Source organism: Symphalangus syndactylus, chromosome 8 (genome assembly GCF_028878055.3).
Source record: "Symphalangus syndactylus isolate Jambi chromosome 8, NHGRI_mSymSyn1-v2.1_pri, whole genome shotgun sequence".
Taxonomy (NCBI): Eukaryota; Metazoa; Chordata; class Mammalia; order Primates; family Hylobatidae; genus Symphalangus; species Symphalangus syndactylus.
The window spans coordinates 76,895,257-76,916,136 of NC_072430.2; the positions used below are offsets into that span (position 1 = coordinate 76,895,257).

The 20,880-nt window shown below is 41.0% G+C and overlaps 1 protein-coding gene across 16 annotated transcripts in view; it reads left to right on the plus strand.

Annotated features, from left to right (window-relative positions):
- Positions 1 to 20,880, plus strand: part of RAPGEF4 (Rap guanine nucleotide exchange factor 4) — a 331,009-nt gene that overhangs the window by 190,249 nt on the left and 119,880 nt on the right. For 15 of the 16 annotated variants that reach the window (XM_055289744.2, XM_055289750.2, XM_055289749.2 and 12 more), the window contains 2 exons: positions 4,651 to 4,723; positions 9,146 to 9,165. The exons of the other annotated variant lie outside the window; for it this stretch is intronic. In XM_055289744.2, the coding sequence (XP_055145719.1) occupies positions 4,651 to 4,723; positions 9,146 to 9,165 (93 nt within the window). The remainder of the gene's footprint in view (positions 1 to 4,650; positions 4,724 to 9,145; positions 9,166 to 20,880) is intronic. 16 annotated transcript variants of the gene reach the window in all.

A 20,880-nucleotide genomic window follows, 5' to 3' on the forward strand; every position in this document is an offset into this window, starting at 1 on the left:
CCAAAGTGCTGGGATTACAGGCATGAGCCACCGCGCCCAGCCCTCGCTCTTCTTTAAACTGTCATCAAATCTCCGCCAGCCCCATCAGGCTTCCTCCCAAAACTCATGCCACACATCTTAGGTTTTGTTGTACCACCACCTCACTTTCAGGTATCAAATTCTGCTTCAGTTATCTATTGCTGTGTAACAAACCATGCCAAACTTAACAGCATTTGCCAACCATCACTTTATTATGCTCACAGATTTCTGTGGGTCAGGAATTTGAACAGGATGCTGTGGGGAATAACTTGTCTGGAGCCTCATCTGGGAATACTTGAATGACAAAAGTGACTTGAGTGGCTGGAGGTGACTTGGCTAGCTGGGAGCTAGAATTATCTGGAGGCTTCTTCACTCATGGTTGGCTCCTGGGTTGGAATGACTCCAAGGCTGGAATCAGCTGGGAGAGTTGACCACAGCACTCATGTATGAGCTCTTATTTTCTCTAACTCCTTCCTTTAAATTTTTTTTTTTGTTTTGATTGTTTGTATGGTTTTTTGTTTTGTTTGTTTGCTTGATGTCTTACTGGTAGAATCCTTTCTTCCATTTCATTTGAAATCTATTAGAGAGTTTAATAATACATGTAAAATAGAGAAGAACATTAACCATTCTGGAGTCCCATGGAATAAAAGTCGAAAGTTCTAAAGAATGAATAGTGAAAACTAAGTCTCTCTCCTGCTTGACCCTCAGCCACCCAGATCTCTTTTCCAGAGACAATCCTTGTTACTACTTTCTTGTAGATAGTCCACACATTTACAGATCTTTATGTATATTCACACACACGAATATCTTTTATTCCCACAAAATGGTATGTACACCATGCTGTAGTTTGCTTTTTAAATTTAAAAGCAATAGATCATTCCATATCTGTATATAAGTAGTGCCGCTTCATTCTTTGTCATGGCTTCATACTATTCCAACAGCATTTATTTATCAAAAAATAACCCATCATCGTCTCAGAAAGTAACCCAGTGTCCTCTACTAATGGACATTTGAGTAATTTCCTGTTTTGTTGTTGTTTGGTTTACTATTACATACAAGCACATGTGTTTGCTTATGTATTCAGGTATTTCAGGAGACTCTACATCTGCCCTCTGAGGGAGGTTCCTAGCTCAGTCAAAGGAAATATGCATTTTTTTTTTTTTTTTTTTTTTGAGATAGCATTTCACTCAGTTGCCCAGGCTGGAGTGCAATGGCATGATCTCGGCTCACTGCAACTTCCGCCTCCTGGTTCAAGTGATTCTCCTGCCTCAGCCTCCCAAGTAACTGAGATTACAGGCCTGAGCCACCACGCCCTGCCGGAAATATGCATTTTAAAATTTGATAGATCTAGTCACTGGCCACTGAATATGGAGGAAGAGAGGGAAGGAGGAAGGGAGGGAGGAAGGGAGGGAGGGAGGAAAGGAGAGAGAAGGAAAAGAGAAAGAGAGAGAGAGAAAGAAATGAAAGAAAGAGAGAAAAAGAGAAAAAAAAGAATTATATAGATATTTCCAAATTGCCTGCCTCTGAGGTTGTATCATTTTACACTCCTATAAACAATATATGAGATAACCTGTTTGCTTCATTCTCACCAATAGTGTATTAGCAAACTTTTTGGAACTTTGCCAATTCTGACAGGTTAAAACATTATATTGCACTGTAGTTTTTATGTGCCTTTCTGTTATGAATGAGGTTCTGCTTCTTTTCATATGGTATTTTCTTTTATGAACTGCTTTTTAAATTTGTGCTTGGAAGATGAAATGCTGCCCAAAGATCAAGCTATATGCAAATAATTTAGAAATCCCAATTTTCTGATACAGGTTTTATTCTAGTTAGCTGTTTTTATCCTAATTAATATAGAGCATTCTGCAGGGTGCTACATAAGAATGAATCTCCCAGCTTTAGTGAATGTTTATTAAAAAGTGCCCCATCAATTTTAAGGACTGACTTTTAATTTACAAGTATAAATATTTCAATCCTAATTTGGTAATCTTCACTATACTAAAAGCTATTATGCTGGAACCCATGTTGTCTTATTAAATGAATTATTTTTAAATTCAATTCAGCAATGACATGAATGAAACAATTAGAAAGTTTGACCATCAACTGGATATTATGGATATATTACATTTTTTAGCTGTGATAATGGTATTATGGTTTTATTTGGGGAAAAAGGAGTCTTTATCTTTTAGAAATTCCTGCTGAAATAATTATGGATTAAATGATATGATATCTGGCCGGGCATGGTGGCTCAAGCCTGTAATCCCAGCACTTTGGGAGGCCGAGGCGGGTAGATTGCTTTGAGCTGAGAAGTTCGACACCAGCCTAGACAACATGATGAAACCCTGTTTCTCCAAAAAAAAAAAAAAAAAAAAAAAAAAAAAAAAATTAGCCAGGCGTGGTGGTGTGTGCCTGTGGTCCAGTCCCAGCTATTCTGGAGGCTGAGGCTGGAGAATTGCTTGAACCAGGGAGGCAGAGGTTGCAGTGAGCCGAGATTGCTCAACTGCACTCCAGCCTGGGCAACAGAGTGAGACCCTGTCTCAAAAAAAAAAAAAATAGATATCTGAGATTTGCTTCAAAATAATTCTAGAAGGGGTAAGTGGATAAATATGTAGATGAAATAGTATTGGTTATGGGTTAATAATTATTGAAGTTGAATGTTGTGTATGGGGTATTCTATTTCTGTATCCGTTGAAATTTTCTAGAAAAATTTAGAGGCAACAGATAAGTACTAAGTTTGTATTATGTGCAAGACATAGTTCCCTGTGTTAAAGAAAATGGACATTTCACAAGTGCACAGGACCTTTTTTACTTGTTCTGTGCTTTAAGCCCATCCTGAGACACTGTACATAGTAGATGCTCAATATGCACAAGTCCTGAAATCCAGCCCACACACTCCTGCCCACAGGGCTTCTCTAGTTTCTGTTCCCACTAGCAGCGACCCTGATGATGTGTTCCACAAGACAGCAACAGGCCAGGTGCTATGGGGCTTGAAGGAAGATGAAGTCCCATTCATTGAGGGATCAGGAAGGTGCTTCCGTGGAGCTCATGGGGATTGACATTAAGGTGCCTGAGACAAAGAACACCCATCATATCCAAGACAATATTTCTAAGCACAGTGAAATGGCCCCTTCAATTTAACAGGAAGTATTTCTTTTAGGAGCCTGTTAGGGAGTTGCTAATGGTAATTAGGAGTCACAAAACTTTACAACATAACCAGTCCTTATCTGCTCTCTCTGGGCCTGTTTTGTTTACAGTCCAGAATAATATGATGCCCAGAAATGTGCTGCTTAGTTAATGCTGTCTCTTGAAGAAGAAGAGTAGATGGTGTCTCATAAGAAAGAAGAGAATCAGAATTAGGAAATTATCTAAGGAAATATCAGGAATGCAGGGTGATATATTGGTCCTGTGGGTATGTCTGAGTGATCACTTAGCTCAGAGGCTGAGGAAATCATGGTTTTAATGTTTGCATGCAGGTGTTGGTATAGTTGCCTCAGAATGAGAAGAAAAAAAGAATTTTTAAAAAGCTAGTTACATCTTGACTAGAAGAAGGCTCTTTTGAGAAAGCATCAATGTCACATTACAAACGCCATTCAAATCTACCAAATGGGCCAGATGGTTGCCCCAATACTGCGTGCTGCCAGCTGCCCATTGCTACAGATGAAGTCTTTTCTGCTGACGTTTGTGCAACCCATAAGCACACTATGGAGTGTTGATTCTTTTGACGCTATTTAACATGTATATGTCATCGTAATTATAAACCATAAATACACATGACACCATGCAATAAATAAAATTGCCCAGCTTCCATTCTGAAAGGGGAGGAGATTGTATTTATGACCTGAGAAGAGAGGGCGGCTAATATTCATTTTCCATTCTTTATAAATGTCACTCCTCTCTAGTTGGATGCTCTAGATGGCTTTATTCTCACCAAGCCTTATCCCTCCTAAACAGCACAGACTCCTGGGGCTAATACCTTATGCTAAGTGCCAGGTTTTAGAGCAAGCCTGGACCAAAAGTCAGGCAGATACAATTCAGGGGAATCCAAATAGTTCTAAATTAAGCTAAACTATTTTATTTGACACATACCAAAAGTTCTTTGGAGATCACATAAACAGGCAGGTGTACGATGTAAAAGGAAGTAGGTAAATGGAAGCGAATCAGCTTCTTTCAAAAAAGACATTTTTCTCGAGATGCATTTCTTTTTGCTTTGAAAGAAGCTGATTCAGTGCCATTCACCTATTAAGTAGGCAGCACATTTATTTGTATCTGCATCTATAAAGCTCGAGTGCCTTTTCCCTCTACAAAAAGCTGAGCTTGTGTTTGTGGGGCTGGGGAGCGGTGCAGGGGGTGCTAAATATCCCACACAATTCAGGCAGCCACAAATATATAAATGAACTGGCAGAGATAGAACTCCTGCCCCCCGGGCACATTCAGTCTTATTCAGGAAGACCTGTTTAGAACACAACATCTTTATTTCAGACCAGAGACCCCGGAGAACACGTTTCATGGCTCTATAAATACAAGGCTCAGATGCTTCCTGACACCCAGCATTTCTGCTTTTTAACATGTAAATAAATGAATGCTCAAAGCAAGTAAATATCTGTGTGTTGAGTTTACAATCTTGTCTTTCAGAAATATCGACAGTATATGGCAGGACTTCTGGCTCCTCCTTATGGTGTTATGGAAACGGGCTCTAACAATGACAGTAAGTGGAAAATGTGAACATTTTGTATCTAAAAATTTGTCGTGTGGTATGTGTTTTCATGTGACAAAAAATATGTCCTACACCAGCTTGTCAGAGTAAATCTCCAGACTCTTTTGTGGATAAACAAACCTGCCAGCTCACAGTGGAGATATTTTTAAAGAAATGGTTAATATAGTATTATTCTGTGGTCTTAGCTGACAGAGAGAGGTATGCTCTGGTGCCAGCTGGAACTTTGGCATGCATAGAATACTTTCCCAAAATACCTTCATCTTATAGTGAAATCCTGTGTTGTTTCTGTGCCCTTTTAAAGAAGGGATGCACGAACTGTATTTGTTTCAGTCCCATCTGTATACCTGAGAGCCCCACCTCTTGCTTTTTTTTTTTTTAACTCTGTTGGTGAAGAGGAGAAGTGGGGTGAGTCATTTATTTAATCTTCCAAATCATGGCCTCTTCCAATTCCAGGCCTTTGTGAACTTTAGATGCTCTTACCACACACACACACACACACACACACACACAAAGTGACTATGGAAGGTGACAGGTTAATTTGCTTAACTGTAGTAATCATTTCACTAGGTATATGTATATCAAAACAGTGTGTTGTACATATTAAATATTTTTAATTTAAAACATCCAGGACTTTTATGAGAGACCGTCTCTGGCTGGTCAGCAAAGAAAGGAAGTTTTTCTCTGTGGTATGCTTCTCTAGTGGGTCCCCACTAGATTCAAAGAAACCCGTATGTCCCCTGAGTCTTTTGATCTGTTCATGCATGTCGGAAACATGGTTAGCGTTCGTTACCATTGCATCCATGAGTCTCCTTATGAAGCTCTTGTGTGTATACATATAACAAGATTCCAGGTCCTGGAGTCTTTGGAGCTATAGTGCTTCAGCCAGCAGACCCAGTGATGCAGTAGGTAGGCCCTGCATCTTCAGAGCCACAGCCAGCCACGCTTCAGATCCTCTTCCTGGATCCTAGAATTCCCACCCTCCCTTGCTGACTGGTCACTCACTGCAAGAGATCTCTCTCCCTGTTTGACCGTGATCCTGAGTGAGCAACCTCATTCTCCTCCCCTCATTTCACTATTTCTGTGCAGTCTCTGCCCTGTCTCCTCATTTGCCTTCTGCTTTCCTGCAGAGGAGGAGGGTGGGAGGGACAGACTTATCCTTCCTTTCCTCTCTTGTTCTTGCTTTCTTTCTCTCCTGGCTGAGCCAGGGATGGCTGGCTAATTAAAGCACCTGAGTTGCAATCCCAGCAGTGCTGTCTCCTAGCTGACATCTGGCAAGGCACTTAGTCTCTCTGTGCCTCGATTTCCTCAGAGGGTTGTTGTGAAGATCAAGTGAATCAAAATACATTAAGTGTTTCAAAGGGCGCCAGGCATGTAAAAAGCTCCCAAATGGCATTGGCTATTATTTCCTCACCTCCAGTCACTCTTCAACCCCTCAAAGTCTGGCTTTTGCCCTATACTTCTTGAATAAACGACTCTAAAGTTAGCAGTGACCAACCAATAACCAGACCCGATCGTTCCCGTTGCCCATGTCAAGACTCCATTCCGCCTTGGTTCCCGGGGTGCCACTGTGTTATCCTGGCTTCCTCCTCTCTCTCTAGCCACTCACATTTTGGTCTCTTCCATAGGTACTTCTTCCCCCGCCCTTACTGAAGAGTTTAGCCATGGCTTCTTTTCTCTTTCCTTCTCCATACTCACTTTCCCCTCTTCCATGGCATCCTTTCCTGCAACTGATACAAACACTTCCCAAACCAACACCTCTGTTTGATCCTTCCAGGAGCAGCCTGAGTTTCCAGGTGACCTCAGGTTCTATTTCTACCTGGATGTCCTGCTGGCCCCTCAAGCTCAAAATGTTGATAAGGGAACAGATTCTGATTCCCGCAAAACCAGCCCCTCCTCTGGAGAGGCCGGTTTCTGACAATTCTGTTGTTCTCCTCTTGTGCTGGGCTCCAAACCTCAGCCATTTTGAACTCCTCCTTTCTCTTGCCATCACCCCCGCTTGCCCCGGCCCAGCCCCCTTCCTTTGGGTGTTCACGGTCTTCCTTTCAGTTCCGTCTGCAGCCACCTGGCCTTGGGCCTCATCTCTTTGGATTTTAGGGCAGAAATGACTCAACTGGCTCTGAACCTTCACTATCTCACCCTTGGTCTAGTCTAGGCCTGATTTTACAAGACATTTTTTACTTTTTATTATGAATTTCAAATGTACAGAAAGTGGAGAGAATGGTACAGTTAACACCCTTATTTTCATCACTTTCATTTAACTGATGTCAATATTTTAGTACTTCGATATATTTCTTAGTGGTAAATTAATATGCATTTTAACATTATTTTTGCCATATTCTTTTCTTCTAATCACAATCACATATACACGTCATTCCAAATACGTCACCAGGCATTTTTGAAAATAAGGACTTTTTCATGTGTAACCAGAGCATCACAATCACACCTAGTAGCTGGCATGATTTTCCTTAATAACATCCACCACCCAATCCATATTCAAATGTTCCCAACCGAATGTCTTTATTGCTGATTGCTCAAACTGGACTTCAGTCAAGGACCATGCTATTTCATCTGGTGTTATGTCTTAAACATCTTTTAATGTTGGACAGTCTCCTTCCTTCCCTCCTTTCTCCTGATCATATCACTCTGCTGCTTGAAACCTTTCAATGATCTTCCGTTGCCTGCCATGGAAGGTGAAATTCCAAGACTATTAATGTCTGAGCCCAACTGTCAAGTTCCTGCGTGGCCTCAAATCACCTTTTCAGTGTCATTTCTCTACAGATACCCTAATTTCCAGCTACTCATATATGGTGATTTGTGCAACTGTGTATTTATCTTATTGAACCTGCTAGAAAGTAAGCTTCTGTTATATCCCATAACCTCATACAATCAACCCTAGTTCTTTCAGATGGATGATGGATGGGTGGACGGATGAATGGATGATTCGGGATGAGCTTCAGAGTGCTGATCTGAGACCATCCTTCCTCTTTCTGACAGACCTGGGAGGTGATAGCGAGCCTGTTAATACTCTCTGTTTCAGAGAATAGCTCTTCTCTGCCTCTTTCCTGACTGTGTTTTTATGTCTTGTGCAGTCCCAGTTGTGGATTAAAGCTTCTATTAGGGAATGTTTCCAAAGTCTCTTTCATCCTCACCCCTCCTGCATTCTGTACTACCACCTACTAGGATGAGCACTCAGGTTTTTTGCTTTTTCGTTTTTGTCTTTGTTTTATTTTTTTTTAGTCAGGATCTCACTCTGTCACCCACGCTGGAGTGCAGTGACATGATCATTGCTCACTATAGCCTTAACCAACCTGGTTCAGGCGGTCCTCCCAAGTAGCTACAGGCATGCACCACTATGCCCAGCTAATTTTTTGTACAGACGGGCTTCACCATGTTGGCCAGGCTGCTCTCGAGCTCCTGGGTTCAAGAGATCCACCTGCTTCAGCCTCCCAAAGTTCTGGGACTACAGGTGTGAGCCACTGCATCCAGCCAGCACTCAGTTCTTTTAATGCTGATACTGTAAATCCTGTGTAGCTCCTTGTGTAAAAACAAAATGTCCTGTTTACTCAGAATTTGGATTATTGTATTTTTTTGTTGCAAACCACCTCATACTGCTTGACTAGTTTGAAGATAGGTGCAAGCCACATGTAAAAATGACCTATGTTTCTGTCTCCTCTATATAAGGTCACTTGTGCCTGCTGTACTAGAGACACTAAGCTCTGCTGGGGCAGTGAACCTCCCAGTGTGGCCACCCTTACCAGGGAAGAAGCCTGAAGGAGGTAAAAAGGAATAGGACTGCCTGTAGTAGATACTCATGAAATGTTTGTAAATCAATGGCAAATGAGCAAATGGATGAGTCATTAGCCTTCTAGCTCAGAACACTGAGATACCCCTGGAAACAGCCTCTGCCATGCTCAGACTTGACTTGGAGATAGCAGGAATTTGCTTTGCTCACAATGGAAGTTGTTTTCCAATGTCTTTCATGTGCTACTTGCCCCAGCTTCAACTCAGTGGGGTGGTTTGCAAAGTAAAATCACAGCATGTGAAACTTAGGAGTTGTTGTGCCTTTCCAAAATTCTGAGTGTTCTGGTGCCTAAATCGGTGGAATCAGTTGTTTTCACGGTGAGAATGAATCAGTGATGGGTATTTACCTCTGTGAAAGTAAACCATATGGTAGAAGTAAAATAAGCCTGGGTTTTGGTGTCTGGGCACATGGCCCTGCTCCTGATTCATTGATTTATTTAAGCAGCATTATGTAAGTTTTTATATTTCTAAGCAGCATTATGTAAGTTTTCACGGAAATGCAAATTGAAAACACTGAAATTTTACTTGGTTTGGTTCAGCAAAATTTCAATTCCACTTTACCGGTTGATTATACAATTCATGGCCTCTCTCTGTCTCTTTTTCCTCCTGTAGGGATTCCTGACAAGGAGAACGTGAGTAGCTACTCTCTCTGCCTATCTTCTAAAAATTGTTATAAGGTAAAAAATAATCATGGTAACCCTACCAACAAAGAGAGCTCTTGACCCACATTCAACAGAGCAATAAATATTTTTCTAATCTCATTCTGGCATCTTTGGCAAGTCACTATGAAATAGAAAGGGGAGAAGGTTGATTGCTCTGACATGGTTGTCACATGTCCCTGATTGTAACCAGTCTGAAGAAAGGTTATTTTAGGGGCAAATGCTACAATTGCTAAGTGTTTTATTTTTCTGATGATGCATACATGGCAGTCAAACAAATCATTAGCCTGATAGCATATAGAAAACTAGTTGTTTTTCCTTAGCAGGAATACAAACTATGAAATTCAGGGTCAGTTGATGAATTTGTCTAATTATATACAAGTGCACTAGTGTTAAACTTTCTCTTTGGAAACTGAAAATAATTAATTGCTATAATTGTTTCTGTAAAACTGTATTCTTTCTGTAAAACAGTAGAAGGTTTAGGACAAAGATTTCACCAAGAAATAGCAAGCATTCCAAGAGTGGACATGGTTTAGTGGCATACCTTTGCATGTAAATAATAATAGTATTCATTCTATTAACTAACATCTAAATTTAGACAGCAACATGGAAGGGTTAATGATAGGAGTATGCAGTGATTGATTGGGAGCAGTGCTTGGTTGGCTTTCAGATGTATCACCTTATAATTATGTCCTTTGATTGCTGTATCCAAGTGGCAATGTTACAGGATTGTCACCCTTGCCTTTTTCTGCTTTCAGTCCCGTGTCTGTGGGAAGATATACTCTCTGAATTCAATTTAGATTATTTCCATATCCGTTCTCAGGTATCAGGCTCTGGGTTTTTTTTTGTTTTTTTTTTTCAGACGGAGTCTTGCTCTGTCGCCCAGGCTGGAGTGCAGTGGCACAATCTCGGCTCACTGCAAGCTCCGCCTCCCGGGTTCATGCCATTCTCCTGCCTCAGCCTCTCCAAGTAGCTGGGACTACAGGCGCCCGCCACCACGCCCGGCTAATTTTTTGTATTTTTAGTAGAGACGGGGTTTCACCGTGGTCTCGATCTCCTGACCTCGTGATCCACCCGCCTCGGCCTCCCAAAGTGCTGGGATTACAAGCGTGAGCCACTGCGCCCGGCCTCTGGCTTTCTTTAGCTCTTCCTCTTTTCATAGTATTGGTTTTAAAAGGACTGGTTGGGAATTCTAGCCCACTGCTATAGGACTACAAACTTGGGGGGCGGGGGTTGATTTTGGTTTTTGTTTTTTTGTGATGGAGTCTCACTCTGCCACCCAGGCTGGAGTGCAGTGGTGCAATCTCAGCTAACTGCAACCTCTGCCTCCCGGATTCAAGTGGTTCTCCTGCCTCAGCCTGCCGAATAGCTGGGATTATAGGCATGCGCCACCACACCCAGCCAATTTTGTATTTTTAGTAGAGATGGGGTTTCACCATGTTGGCCAGGCTGGTCTCGAACTCCTGACCTCAAGTGATCCATCAGTCTGGGCCTCCCAAAGTGCTAGGATTACAGGCATGAGCCACCACACCTGGCTAGACTTGGGTTTAAGACCTAGCAATGTCACTTCAAATGTTACACCAAAATTTACTTCGTTTGGTCTGGCAAAGGATTTCAGTTCCTAGGTGTGTGGTCTTGCCCAAGCTGCTTTATTTGTCTAAACATCGTCATCTTCTCTTTAAAATGTGGATGTTACCTTAAAAGGAAATTATGAATATTGATTGAGATAATATGTGGAGAAAGGACAGACAAGTAGAGTAGGTAGGCTCAGTAAACATTGGGACTATTAATGTGGTTAGTTAGTATTTTCTCAAGTCTTGTATCATTTTCTAGCTACTCTTCACCTCTGAAAAATGTCCTACCCTTTAATAAATTAACTGTCCTTTTGCCTTTTATGGCTGCCCCTTCTTCAGTGAACCTTGCCATTGATATTCAAAAAACTTTTAAAAAGTATCTTTGTATGTTGAGTCAAGCTCTAGATAATCAGGCTCATAAAGATTCCAACATAAAAATGTTGGACATAAAGAGACTGTCCAACATTAAAAGATGTTTAAGACATAACACCAGATGAAATAGCATGGTCCTTGACGTAAGTACTTTACTACATAAAGTAACTACAACAAATAATACACAAATCATTTGCCAAATAAAGAAGACAGAAAGGCCTTGTCCTTCCTCATCAAGAGACTATCAGTGATGTGGGGAGCTCACACAGCATGTCCAAGCCCTGAGAGGGCTGAAATGTTCTAGGCTTCAAAAGGAAGCGGTCGCTCTTGGGCACCCAGTGACCTTTAGGCGGGATTCCCCTGCAGTGGAACAACAGGCACAGGGCTCTAAGCAGAGGGCCTAACAGCTGTCATCTATCATGTAGCTCACTTTGTGACAAAATAGGAATTTAAAGTTTGCAGAACAATGAGCTTGTCAGAAACAATGAACTGTTAGCATGTTGTTCTGAAAGATCTGGGGAACTGGCCAGGCCATCTCCCTAATACTAGTAGTAGTATATGTTTATTTGTATTTGTCTAGGCTATTGTAGGTCAGATCCTATAGCAAATAGAGAACCACACTTTAATTCTCTATTAGCAAATAGAGTAGATGTATCATCACCATGTGTTATTAGGAAAGCCCTCCAATGCCATCAGTCACAGTACAGCAAATGAAATGAAAGACATTCATGAGCAAAGTTGAAGCGCTAGAAAGATAAAAAGAAGCTTAAGAGCCTTAAAGTGATGTTAATTGAAAATGTTTATTTTGTAGGAGACAAGTTGTATTATGATGATTTCTTTTATCCTTCAGCTTCTTTAACTACATGCTGGGCAATATTATATTCCCCTTATGTTTCAAAACAACAATAATATGCCTGTGGACTGAAATAAAAACATTTAGACTATTGTTTCAGTGTCCAAACAAATTATTTGTAGAAAAAAAAATTCTCCTTCCCAGCTTCTCCTCATCATTTTGTTAATCACCATGTTTAACTGTTTTGTTTTTGTTTTTTTTTTTTTGAGACAGAGTCTCACTCTGTTGCCCAGGCTGGAGTGCAGTGGCATGATCTCGGCTCACTGCAAGCTCTGCCTCCCGGGTTCACGCCATTCTCCTGCCTCAGCCTTCTGAGTAGCTGGGACTACAGGCGCCCGCCACCACGCCCGGCTAATTTTTTGTATTTTTAATAGAGACGGGGTTTCACGATGTTAGCCAGGATGGTCTTGATCTCCTGACCTCATGATCCGCCCGCCTCGGCCTCCCAAAGTGCTGAGATTACAGGTGTGAGCCACCACACCCAGCCACCATGTTTAACTTTTAATCAAATATGCACACATCAACAAGTGCTATTTGTGGCTGCCTTGCCAGCTACATTTTATTCTCAGACTCAGGCTTACCTTGCACAAAAATAAATTCCTTTTCATATATTGCATCTTTGTAGGAATAAATGGATGGGCAGCTACTTGCTGGATTATTTTGTCTACTATTTATTATAATTGATAGAGACATCATTTAATGTGAGATAATACAGGACCCTGGAACCTACAAAATATCAAGAAAAATGTTGGAAAAACAACCACGCAGCCAGGACACATAGTGAGACTCTGTACACACACACATACACACACACACACACATGCTGAATGTGGTGGTGCACACCTGTAGTCCCAGGAGGATCAGTTGAGCCTGGGAAGTTGAGGCTACAGTGAGCCATAATTGTATCACTACACAATCCATCCTGGGCAACCGAGTGAGAAGAAAGAGAAAGAGAGAAAGAGAGAGAGAGAGGGAGGGAGAGAGAGAGAGAAAGAAAGAAAGAAGGAAGGGACGAAAGAAGAAAGAAAGAGAGAAAGAAAGAAAGAAAGAAAGAAAGAAAGAAAGAAAGAAAGAAAGAAAGAAAAAAGAAAGAAAGAAAGAAAAGAAAGAAAGAAAGAAAGAAAGAAAGAAAGAAGAAAGAAAGAGAAAAAGAAAGAAAGAGGAAGGAGGGAAGGAAGGAAGGAGGGAAGGAAGGAAGGAGGGGGAGGGGGGACAGAGGGAGGGAAGGGAGGAAAGAAGGAAGGGAAAGAAAGGGAGGGAGGGAGGGAGGGAGGGAGGGAGGGAAGGAGGGAAGGCAGACAGGCAGACAGGAAGGAAAGAAGGAAGGAAGCAAAACCGTGGAGCCAATAAAGCAAGTTGATTATTTTGAAAGGGTTGTGATTGTTAAAGGAATTCTCTTTGATCTATTAAAGTTGTATTTGTTTCTTTCTTTTATATGTGCTATACCTGACTGACCATGTTTAACACTGAAGTTAAAAATCACAATGATAAGAAAGCTTGAATGTTGAATGCTGAATGTTACGGTTGCCTTTTGAAATAATGACCCTGTCTTTAATTTTTGGCTACTTATGCAGATTTTGTTGCTTATTGTGCTCCATACTTCTGAAAGGGCAACTGCTATGGGGTTTCCTAGTTTTAGAAGGTAGTACTTTACTTCAGTGTGGAAGGAGCCAGAGAAGTAGACTCACGGAAATATTACAACATAATCTCATTTCCTGATTTATAAACATCTTGTTTCCCAGAGGATCATCTGGGGTCCTCATTTTTTGTGTGTTTTTTGTTTGTTTGTTTGTTTTTCAAGACGGAGTCTCGCTCTGTTGCCAGGCTGGAGTGCAGTGGTGCGATCTCAGCTCACTGCAACCTCTGCTTCCTGGGTTCAAGTGACTCTCCTGCCTCAGCCTCCTGAGTAGCTGGGACTACAGGCGCGTGCCACCACACCCAGCTAATTTTTGTATTTTTAGTAGAGACAAGGGTTCACCGTGTTGGCCAGGATGGTCTCGATCTCTTGACCTTGTGATCTGCCCGACTCAGCCTCTCAAAGTGCTGGGATTACAGGTGTGAGCTACCGCGCCCAGCCCGAGGTCCTCATTTTTTAGGCAGTTATAGTATTGATAGTATGATTAATAAGCTTTTTGCTAAATATTGAAGAATGCTTTCTCACTATAAATCACTATCAGTGTGGAGCTCAAAGTTGTTTCCCAAGTGCTAGAAGAATTCGTGCTAGTAATTAGTAATGACCCAGCCTGGAGATCATCTCAAACCACTTGGCAAGTCTCATCTTAAGGAGATTACTTAAAGCAGGAGTTTCTCAAACTTTAAAAACTATGGGTCATTTATATGAAGAATAAGTTTTAGAAATTATTATAAAGATGTAAGGTTTCAAATGGCAACTAGTAAGGAAATAAGTTTCACAGTTTGTGGAAATTCTCATTAAGGGAAGGGCAGTAGAATAATAAGAACCTTTTGACTGTGAGGGTCAAAACGTTAGGAATTTGGGGAATTTTTAGGGAATACAATAACGTTTATTTATCTTTATTGTTGCTCTTTTTTAAGGTTAGAGAGAACAAATTAGAATATTTTCCACCTATTATATGACAACATTTTATCACTACAGACTGGCTAAGACAATGAAATTCTGGGCCAGATAAAGAAATAAGAAATTATGTATCCTCATACAAACTTAAAATATTAAAAATTCAAATAATTGATGGCTCATGCCAGTAATCCTAACTACTTGAGAGGCTGAGGCAAAAGGATTGCTTAAGCCCAGGAGTTGAGGCTGCAGTGAGCCAGGATCGTACCACTGCACTCCAGCCTGGGTGACAGAGTGAGACCTTGTCTCTAAAAAAAAAAAAGAAAGAAAGAAAAAGAAAAAACCAACAATCAGAGATAATCCCATAAGGCTGTATAAACCCTTTCAACTCCACCTTTCGAGGACCAACTGAATTCAAACTGTTCTCTGCGGAACACAGTTTTTAAAACCCTGCTTTACATGATTGATCGATCCAGGCCGAACCTATGAAGACACCTTGGCCGGTGTCACCGGTGTACCCCTGGCAGCTGTGTCCCTCTGCTCTAGGGTACCAGTGGCCTCATTAGTGCCATTACCATTCTGAAACTGTTGTGTAACTGGCCAGGGTACAAAACTCTAATAGGAGAGCGAAACCACAAAATGCTGAAGCTTTGAAAATCTTGAGCCATCTTGTCCTGATTTTGAAGGACACATGGCTTATCACCCAAATGAAGATTAGATTAGCAGTGGTGCTGGCCCAATCCTGTGAGCTGTGTAGTGTGTAAATACTCCTTTCGTTAGCTGGCCTATTAGAAAGCATAACCCCCGAGCCAAGACTTATTTTGCCCCACCTTCTAGAAAACACCGTGACTTCATGTTGAAGGTGCCAAGGACAACTTCAGCTCTCCAGTCTCTGAGGAAATGTTTGTTTTTGTACTTGTGAGTTATGCATTTTATGGGGCAGACTGTCCTTGCTGAATTTCTTTCTGCTTTTTATTCCATCTGTTCCTCAACTCTTACAAAAGCTAGCCATACCATCTCTCTCTCTAGCTTCTGCAGTGGTAAGCTAATTGCATTTTTAGGATGACGTGTAGTTGTCATCCATCTAAATGGTAAATAGGAAATGTAGGTAATACTCTAGAACTCTGATCCTTCTGTTGTCAGTTATGCCATGTGTTGGTTGCTTTTCAATGCCCTGGACATTGTTCCTAGGACCTGCTTGCCGTGAGTTTGTTGGTGAAAGGAGATGTATTGGGGTGATGATTCATTGCTATGTTTTAGAATTATTTTTGTAATACTATGAATTACATTTGGTGATTGTTTTAATATTCTATGTTTGGTTTCTTTGCAATTTTTAAAATCTCTCTTACGAAATAGAACTTTTTAATGCTGCTGCCATGCTGACGATTTTCTAGGGTTGCAGCTGAGATATACTGCACGGCCCTGCTTTGAATATGCTCCCTCCATCTTCAGTCATCAGAATTTGATTTGGCAAGCTATCCCAGATAACCTGTATAATGTTCGATAGTTTAATAATAATAATAATAATAATAATAATAATAATAAAAGAAATGAGTTTCTCTTTGGCCAACAGCTTGTTCTTGCTCTCACTTAAAACATTTCATGGCCTTGAGATGCGGCTCAGAATTGTTCCACTGTCAGCGGAGAGGGAGGAGTGTGATGTCATGTTATTAGTAATGTACACAGCTGCTGCTTCCAAGCTGTGGGAGAGTATATTGCTGTCTTCAGAGATATTTTATCCTGTACTGAAGGCAATTATCGTCATCACCAGTTACTTTGGGCTGCTAGCATGTTATCTCAATTAACCGTGAAGATAAAATAGATAGTATCCTTTATGTTTGATATGTTTGGATTTTTATTGTTTTGAGAAACTGAGAACAAATTATTTGCAAAATATGTCTTATGGTTAGCAGAAAAAATTGTAGTGTTCTCAGATTGGATAAACTAATCCAGTGTTGACATGTCGTTTAGGGTTTAGATTCTCTTCTACCAACAATTCTGTGTCAGGCAGGCTCCCTGAGTCCACAGATATTAAATATTCCGTAGTCACCCTCTTTACCTTTAGATGACATGACATTGAAGACAGATGACAGGTAAATGCACATATATATACACTTACACATAATATATATAGACACATACATATGTATTTGTACATGTGTAAATATGTATATAACAATTTCAATTCTTTAAAATTTTCAGAAAAGAAAATGGTCAAATCACCCTTACTAATATGGTCCAGAATTATTCAGAATTCCTATTGCCAGATTTTATAAATGTCTAAATCCTTTTTAGTTTAATTTAGTTTTCTTTTCTATTTCCCTTCAGCCAAAGAATGACTCAGAAACACCCATGGAATATACCACTGCTTGCTTGAAAACCTTCAATTTAATGAACATTTGTTGATCAATCTCAGGCCGTCATATAGGACTATGAAAATATGGCACTGCAGCCTAGACAGAAGCGCACGTGAACAAATAAGAACAGTGAAGTATTGTGGGTGCTCATGTCATCAGGGTAGTGTGGCCTCAGGACAGGGATTTAGGAGCTCTTAGGGTTTCAGTTAAACTCCCGGCTCTGCCAATTTCTAACATGGGAACATGAACAAGTTACTTAACTGCCTTACTCATTTGTTTCCTCATCTACAGAAGGTGAATAATAGTAGCATCTTGCCCAGGGAGGTGTTCAAGAGTATTAATGAGATAATGTATGCCAAAGACTTAGCCAGTGCTGGCCTCTAGTATCTGCTTTGTGGAGACACATAGTGGGACTGTGAAGTTCTTAAGAAGAAGGGAAAGGGTTCAGAGTAGCCCCACAGAGGAGGCAATGTCTGGGTGGGTGCTACCCAGGGGGAAGGAAAACAATATGTCAGGCTGATAGCATTGCATGAACACAGGAAAAGAGTACCTGAATTTTCTCTTCTGAATTATTTTGGGCACTCTTCTTTCTAAGGATCCCTTTCAAAGTTATAAAAACCTGGCTTCCAAGCCATAGGCATTCCAGTGTCCCAACAAGACACCTTCCTCAACCCTCCTCAAAGAGCTTGATCTATTTTGAGTCTGGAGGGGGAATTAGCTTGAGTTTCCCCCTATTTTACTTCTCAAAATCATGCCTTCTTTTTTAAAATGACAGAACTAGCTTGAGTTTGGAGGCTATTGTTCACTCTGACCTCCAGCTCCTTTTCCGTTATAATTACCCAGTCAATACTCCCTCGTTTCTGTTGTTCTCTTTGTTTGCCCCCTCTTTTGAATGAATTACTTTGCAAAGCTTTCTATTGAATTTTGCCCTCTTTTTCCTTTTCTGTTTGTCAAGGTCATTTTAAATTTCAAACTAGCTCTCCTAACTGCCAGCCACCCCCACTCAATTGGGTATCATTGTTAAATTTGATAAGAATGTTTTTTATTTGATTCCATATTCAAGGCATTAATAAGCATGTTAAATTTAGCAGCGTTCAGCCCAGTACCTAAGCCTGTGGAATTCAATTTGTTTGTGCTAATTTATTTGCATACATGATTTATGATCACCCCATCCAGACACAAAAGAAACCTGAGAAAACATACCATGAAAATTTTGGGTAAAACAAGGGCTAAGTCATTGAATTCACTTCTGTCATGCTTTTCACTCAATTGTAGTTTGAGGGAGAAGGAAGACAATAATTTTCTTTGTGTCTCCAAAGACATTAGTATGACGGGGTTCAATACTCATCCATTGTTACAATCCATGTCCCTAGAAGCGCATGTTTGCCAGTTCCCATCCCTGACACTTAATAGCCAGTGACACTGAACAAGTCACTCATTTCCAGGAGCTTCAGTTTCCTCACTGGTATAATGGTGATCTGACTTACCACAATAAAAGGATTAGTAAGATCAAGCCAGGCGGTGGGGGGCGGGGTCTGGGGGGGTGCTGGACAGGTGGGAGGGGATTCCAAAACTCGACACTGATCTCAAATAGAAAACATTCTATTCAGTTTACGTGGAGCGTAATTCTAGATAAGATCACATCCTGTTTCTATAGCCTCATTCCCAGGATATTTTTCTAGCTTGGGGGGTCTCTCTGAGGCCGGCCTGTGGGTTCTGGTGTAAGTGGAGATTGGGCCTGGAAAGCCTTAGAGAGGTGCTCTTGCTTCCTGTTAGCACTTGGTTCAATTCTCAGTTCTGGGAAGACTTCAGGATAACAAATGGAAAGTCATTCATCTTACTGTCCTTATAACGGCTCAGACAGGAGAATCAGAAATTCCCAAGTCACACCAAATGCTCCTCTGGTGCTGTAATTTGATAGCCCAATCCCAAACAAAGTGAGGAAGCCACACCCAAACCTTCCTCCAAAGTTTTTTTTTTTTTTTTTTTTTTTTTTTTTTTGAGACGGAGTCTCGCTCTGTCGCCCAGGCTGGAGTGCAGTGGCGCAATCTCGGCTCACTGCAAGCTCCGCCTCCCGGGTTCACGCCATTCTCCTGCCTCAGCCTCTCCGAGTAGCTGGGACTACAGGCGCCCGCCACCACGCCCGGCTAACTTTTTGTATTTTTAGTAGAGATGGGGTTTCACTGTGGTCTCGATCTCCTGACCTCGTGATCCGCCCGCCTCGGCCTCCCAAAGTGCTGGGATTACAAGCGTGAGCCACCGCGCCCGGCCACCTTCCTCCAAAGTTAACCACAAAGATGAACCGGAATAGAGAGTGAGAGCAGGAACACAAAGATAAGCTGGAGAAGGCAGCTGGCTTGTTTGGGGCACAGTGGAGAGTCATGGATGTTATCACAGCAGCCCACCCAGGACCTGCTAGTTTTAGGGTATGTGAGATTTTTTAAATCTTACATTTAACCAATTCTCCTTTTATAAGTGTCAAAGCATTGCAGTGTACAGCTGCCTAGTAAAAGGATTTTATTTATTTATTTATTTATTTATTTTTGAGACGGAGTCTCGCTCTGTTGCCCAGGCTGGAGTGCAGTGGCGCAATCTCGGCTCACTGCAAGCTCCGCCTCCCGGGTTCACGGCATTCTCCTGCCTCAGCCTCTCCGAGTAGCTGGGACTACAGGCGCCCGCCACCACGCCCGGCTAATTTTTTGTATTTTTAGTAGAGACGGGGTTTCACCGTGGTCTCGATCTCCTGACCTCGTGATCCGCCCGCCTCGGCCTCCCAAAGTGCTGGATTACAAGGGTGAGCCACCGCGCCCGGCCTTAGTAAAAGGATTTGTAGCATAGATGCATAAATGGTTCTATCATTCAAAAATATAGTCTCTTAAATGACTGAAACAGGTAATGCTTCCCTTTCCCCTTCCCGCCCCTCCTCGCACCCCCCGACTCCCCACCCCCCGCCCCCATGCGCCCACTCCCAGCTTTATATTTTGTGTGTGTTTTCTTCCTTTTTCTCAATTTGGTGTCTGCCATATTCAGAAAAACACGTGGGCTCCCTCTGGTGGTCATTCTAGTGTTCATCCATGTCTAACCTTCAAGTTTTAGTTACATGGCACAAGATATTTGGATGAAAAGTGGAAATATTAGTAGTAAATGTTATTTTCGTTTGTAAGATTCCTAGTACTTGGAAACCACCAAAATAATCAGCTCATTCACTCATTCATCCATTCATATGTGCACATATATAGTCGTCCATTCTCACATATTGTTGATATTTGACTTTGCTAAATGTAGCATGGTCTGGTCTGCAAGTCCGTACAGAATAATTGAGTTCCAGTCCTGTAAGTTAAACAGATTTTCTCAAGGAATGGGTCTATTAATCAGCAAGTTTTTATGGAATGCATACAGTATATTAGACCAGGCATTGTGAAAAATAATTTGTTGCTCACCACTTAAAAAAATATATGAACAAGCTTTTTAATAGTTACAACATTATATTATTTCCTTTTGTTGTTTAAATCATATTCCCATTTTATTTCCTCCATAGAATTTTATTCTATTGTAACATATTGTTTTCCAGGCCAGATGACTTTGTCATCCAGGTTCAGCTGTAATAATAAAGACTCAAACACAACAGCATCTTAAATAGATTATTTTTTACTCATGTTAACTGTCCAAATATGAGCTGCCCAGGGTTAGTATGGCAGCTTCACGTTGTAACGTATGTTTGTGATTGAAAGTCTCTTATGGATCACCCTCATACTGAACATGTATCAAAAATATGTACTTACATTTAAATATCTGTGTTTTAAAATCTCTTGTGACCATGGATCTTTGTTACAATTTTTCTTCTAGATTGAGTTATGACAATAAGTAGTTATATATGATCATCAAAACAAAATAAATATTTTATAAATTTCTGTACAAAATTATTAAACATTAAAGTAAATTACTATTAGAAATGCATCACTGGGTGACTTGGCAAGTGTTTTAAAAAATGAATTATTT